The sequence below is a fragment of the Copidosoma floridanum genome, unplaced genomic scaffold (genome assembly GCF_036245765.1).
Source record: "Copidosoma floridanum isolate Cflo_tuat_1 unplaced genomic scaffold, Cflo_Japanese_pri ptg000001l, whole genome shotgun sequence".
Lineage (NCBI taxonomy): Eukaryota > Metazoa > Arthropoda > Insecta > Hymenoptera > Encyrtidae > Copidosoma > Copidosoma floridanum.
The window spans coordinates 14838387-14843835 of record NW_028321878.1 but is presented as its reverse complement, the minus strand read 5'-3'; the positions used below and the strand labels follow the sequence as shown (position 1 = coordinate 14843835).

At 41.9% G+C, this 5449-nt stretch overlaps 1 protein-coding gene across 1 annotated transcript; it reads left to right on the top strand.

Annotated features, from left to right (window-relative positions):
- On the top strand, positions 1 to 3647 carry LOC106642880 (bone morphogenetic protein 2). The gene is made up of 7 exons (XM_014357791.2): positions 1 to 379; positions 477 to 624; positions 709 to 860; positions 954 to 1055; positions 1127 to 1469; positions 2160 to 2491; positions 3480 to 3647. The coding sequence occupies exons 1-7, from the start codon at positions 191 to 193 to the stop codon at positions 3645 to 3647; spliced, it is 1434 nt and encodes a 477-aa protein (XP_014213277.2). The 5' UTR covers positions 1 to 190.
- Positions 3648 to 5449: the final 1802 nt, after the last annotated feature.

The window sequence follows — 5449 nt, the reverse complement described above, 5'->3', positions numbered from 1 at the left end:
ACGGCTCTGTTTTACTGTTCGTCGTCTTAGTCCTTGTTACCGGAGTTGATGGTGGTTCAGTGCACTTCGGGACCTACATTGTAGTTTTCTTGTTTTTCTCAATTGTGTACACGACAAAAAGAAAAGAAAAGGGACAAAAGTGCCCCTCTGAGTGATCGGCTCGAGCTTGCGATCGAGGGCCGCAGAAATAATGCCGTCGACGGCGGTACTGTTGGCCGCGTTGCTGCTGGCCGCGTCGAGGATCACCGGTGCCATGGACCTCCACTCGGAGGAGCGCAAGGCCCACCGAGCGCTCGAACCAACCGACGCCGAATCGGGTCCCGGGGAGTCGGAGATCGACGAGCGCCGCAAGCTCGAGGCTCTGGAGAAGCTCAAGGAGGTAGGTACCGCGAGGAGGGTGCAGGTTTTCCTTTTTTTCTTCAATCGCGTGTTTGTCTATACTTATACTCTCGAATTTGAAAAAAAAAAAAAAAAAGGCACTGGGAATACTCGGGACTGGTGGCGACGACACCGCCCCGCCGCAGTTCATGACGGAGCTGTACAACACGGTCACCGACGCCGAGGGCTACACCAAGGCCAGGAACCCCTTCGGGGCCAAAATCGTGCGCAGCTTCGTTGAAAAAGGTAACAATGCCACAGGAAAGAGAGAGAGAGCCCATTATTATTATTATTAGACATGAGAAAAATACAACAATCTCTCGTGTAAAGCTGCCGAGGATCCGTCTGCGGGGGTGTACGCGTTCAACCTGTCGGGCCTCGAGCTCAACGAGTCCATCCTCGAGGCCGAGCTCCACCTGTACCGCAAGCGATCGCTGGCCGGTCTGACGCACCCCTCGGTACTCTCCTCGCCCTACTACGTCGTAAGTGCCCTTTGTGATCGGTATATATACATATATACAACGATTGGGCCGATGGATGATAATAAATTGTTTTTTTGTTCCTTTGTCGTGCAGATCCGGGTGTATCAGGTGCTGCCGGACAAGAGCTTGGACGAGCCCGACCTCCACAGATTGCTGAACGTCCACTACGTCGGGGCTTACGGTTTCGGCTGGCAGGTGAGTCCTCGTTTATAGTCCATTGCCGATCAGTCGAGGGGGATACTATATACCTTCTCATCACACCCAAGGTCTTCAACGTGAAGCTGGCCGTGCTCTCGTGGCTGTCGGAGGAATCGCCGAACCTCGGGCTGCTCGTCGCCGCGACCACGATATTCGGGGACGTGGTGCGCCTGGAGTTTGTACGGCGCGGCAGGGAGCCCGTGGAGAAGCAGCCGATCCTCGTGCTATTCGACGACGATGCTATTACCAGCACTTCTGTAGAGCCGAGGGAGGTGGGGTTGGCCAAGAGGCGGAGCAAGAGGCACGGGGCCGGACAGCCCGAGGTCGCGGGGTACGTTGACAGGGGCTGGCCGGATCGCTACCGCAGGGAGAAGAAGAGGCGCAGGGCCGAGAAACGAAACAAGGCTCACGGTTGGTGACATACGCGACTGACGCTATAGAGAAAGAGAAAAAAATATCTTGTAAATTTGGTTTTTTTTCGCTTCTCAAGTGTTTTGAGCCGTAGTAAGGAAGAGTGTGATAGCACTGTAAATCCCAGTGCGTTAAAGTGTACAGTTGAAATTTACTCAGGTTTTTTATAAAAAACATTGCAGTGGCGTGGATAATAATTTTAAGAACAACCAAAGCTATGGTCCACCAAGTGGTTAACCAGTTCCATTAAACTGGGCGCTTCTGAACGAGAAAAATCAATGTAGGAAAGCTGTGGAGTAAAAAAAACTTGCCAGTCACAGATATTATTGTGTAAAATTTGCGAAAAAAATGTTTTACTCTCTACAGCCGTCTCATGTCAATTTTTGATGAAAAAAAAAAAAAAAAAAAAAAAAAAAATTTAGTTTGATAGAACAGGTGAAATAGATAACGAAGCATCGATTTGGTTTCCCTTGAAACATTTATCAAGACTACTATTACGCATGTTGTAAAAAAATGTAAATTTCAACGTGTACTTTAACGCACTTGGATTTAACAGCGAGTATCGATCGGTGACTGTGTGTCACATCGTATACGGGGGTTGCACGTGCAAAGTATTTTTTTTTTTTTTTGATGATCGTTGTACAAATGTCGAGTGACACGGTATAAGAGTAAAAATCGTATGGGTTGCAGGTTTCGTGCCAAAGCAGAGGAGCCTGGAGCAGACAATAACGTCGATGGACGTGTACGAGCGAGCGGTGCTGCGTGAAAAGTTGGGCGACAAGGAAGCCCCGAGGAGGCAGCTCGAGGGGAAGTCGTCGAGAGGAAAACGGGAGGCAAGGGAGGAAGAGGGCAGGTGCCGGGAGGAGCCCGAGCCGTGCGCGAGGACCGAGTTGAGGGTGAATTTGAGGGACATCGGCATGGGGGTGATTGCGCCCGAGATCTACGACGCTTATCAGTGCAGGGGACACTGCAAGTCGCCGCTCAGCCAAGATCAGAAACCCACGAATCACGCCACGATACAGGTGGGTTGCCTTGGATCACGCAAGGGGTTGCAATGTCGGTGTTACGGAGCAAAGTGTTTCACGGGATGCGTCGCATTTCGTGCAAGTATACCTATGGCTCCGTATAATGTAATTTTTTTGCTATTTTTGAGATTATTGGACGTTTACGAGGGTTAAAATAAGTTTCAACGCGATTGAACTATGTGGGTTAGGGATGCGTTTTTTTTTTTTTTTTTTTTAATGATAACTGTGTGAGAATGGAGGATAACTGTCCGTTATGTCTTTTAGCGGCATTAGTTGGATTTTAGCGATTTATTATTGGCCAATAGTTTGGGTACTTGTGGATTTATGATAAAAAAAAAGTTTGCCAAAATCCCTATAAGCTGTCACTTTATACACTGAGAGAAGAAAATAATAAAAAATTATAGACACTCCAACAAAAATTATCATGTTGCACAGTAAATCGGATGCAAGCTGGTAAAAAAAGAAAAAGTTATTATTTTTAACAGAAAAAATTTCGATGTGGAAACAGTTAATACATTTTATTTTCTTGCATAGAAATTTTTACTGCTCTATCCATAATTTTTATTATTTTTTTTCTCTCAATGTACCGAGAAAGCAATTTTTTGAATTCACGAGACAAAATCGGAACGCTCCTCGTTTGCTTCACTAGTAATTGTAAATAATTTATTAAACAGTGTACTCTTCTTTTTTTGAATTTTCACAAAGTAAGATATATTTACCATTTGTAAGGTACATATATATATTTTAAAAAACATTTTTTTTCGCGCAATTAATTTCAGAACACTTTTAACTTTTCAATTGAATTATAAAAGAAATTTTCTCGTGACTTTAAAATCGATTGGAAATTTTGACAGTTTTGCGTTGCTCAAAATCGAATCAACCAATCAAAAAGTCATAATATCTTGATGTCACTTCGAGGCGAATTATTTGACAAAGGACACAATCCACGAGTGTGGCGTGCATCACAATGGCTTTTCATTTCCAGGGCATCATCAACAAGATGAACCTCGCGCCCGAGCAAGACGTGAGGGAGCCGTGCTGCGTGCCGGTGAGCCTGTCGAGCATCTCGATTCTTTACCACGACGAGGAAAGGGACGGGGTCGTGCTGAAGAGCTACACGGACATGGCGGTCGTGAGCTGCGGCTGTAGGTAAACTTGTACCTATATTCGAGCTCACCCTTTTTTTTTTGGGGAGGGGGGAGGGGGGAAACTAGTGTTTCGAAATAATACATCATAGAAAAAGAAAATCACTGTTTTCTCAATCTTTCACGTGATATTTAGTTGTACGAAAGATTTTTTGGGGCAATCGCGAATGATGAGGGGAAACTTTTTGTCATTTCTTGGGTGAAAAATGAACAAATATGTCATGAAGGGCACGGTGTGGAGTAAAATGCGTATAACGGAACATTCCGAATGTAAAAAAAAAAAAAAATTTAATTATATTAGTAATTTTTAAACTCGTGAAAGGTTACTTCAACTGGTCACCGTGTGATTGTTGTGTGTTAAATTATAAATCTACAATGTCGTGTATATACAATGATTGCCAATGATAGCGATTTGTATTTTAGCGCTGTCAACTAGTTCAAATTTAACTTTACGATTGTAGGAATTAATTATTTACAATAATTTTTTTTATTAATGTAAATTTCATCGATTGCAAGCTATTTAGACGTTATATTTTTATTACTCTAGGAGTAGACGGATAAAACTTATATTTTTAAGCTTGATAATTTTTTGTATAAACGTATGCCATAAATCTATTTTTAATACCTCCGCATGCTATGATGAAGGTAAACCTTCAAACGTATGCATGTAATAATGTGTACATATCAATCTGTATTTTCTTTATTCTACTGAAATTGCGTCAGTTTGAAGAATCTCAAACCAGAACAAAAATAATCGACGAAACGACCAACTTGCATAGCTTTAATTTCGAGTGATCAAATTATAAAAATTGCGGCGAGGAAGCTGTATCCTTAAATAAAGACACACGTATATCGTAGGAGGAGCAACGCGAGTTGATTCATTTTTCTACCCCCTTCCCCTCTCAACCTTACAATACATCTCAAAATGAGCCGATTTCCATCCAAAGCACTAATCAAAGAAATGATCTTCCATTCACAATTGTGCACCCACTTTCCCAGCATACATGGGCGGGTGGTTTGCACAGTTGCGTAAAATTACCCGGCCGCAATCTCTGTCGAGTCCAAAGTACGAAAATCGCGATGCAGATGAAAAGCGCTCTGCACCATTGGCATCCTTGAAATGAGCGAACGAGCCAAATAATTTTTCGATTTTTTTCCTCGAGATTAATCCTCACAGCTATTTTTATGTATTATGCGTGACGCCCACCTATACGTAATATGTCGCCCCCATGAGTTTCGCTGGAATTCTAGTCCTCGTTATAAATACAAGTGGTTGTGTTAGTATGTATATTATATATGTGCACATTGGCCAGAGAAAATACCAGCGGGTTCGTTAAGCTCTTGAAAAATTTTTTAGCGCGTCAAATGGCTAAAATAAAACAATTAATACATGGGTTTTGGGTGATTAATCGGCTATGAATCGGTGAGAAAGCTCGGGCTGATACACCGCTCGGGTGATATTTATACAGAGTGACTATAGTAAATTCAAGAAAAATATTTAGGTCCTCCATTATGTTGTATGTAAATAGTGAGTGACTCACCACGTGGAGGATTATATATATATATATATATATATATATATATATATATATATATATAGTATAATGATTGTGTGTGAATTTTATTTGGTAAGTGGGGTATCATCTCACGTATAGTTGACGATAAAAATATGATTTTGGTTTTTAATGCATAAATTAATATTATTATTCACGAAAATAGAGTAAACTATAATATTTTATATTTTCCGTGAAAACCTAAAAAAAATTAATAATGAAAAATGTAAAAATTACAAATAACTTTGATTTTTTTT

Excerpts from the sequence above, each read along its gene's own strand:
- LOC106642880 (XM_014357791.2), top strand. The coding sequence starts at position 191 with ATGCCGTCGACGGCGGTACTGTTGGCCGCGTTGCTGCTGGCCGCGTCG. Across the intron at positions 380-476 it reads CTCTGGAGAAGCTCAAGGAG|GCACTGGGAATACTCGGGAC; the intron begins GTAGGTACCGCG and ends AAAAAAAAAAAG. Across the intron at positions 861-953 it reads TCTCCTCGCCCTACTACGTC|ATCCGGGTGTATCAGGTGCT; the intron begins GTAAGTGCCCTT and ends TTTGTCGTGCAG.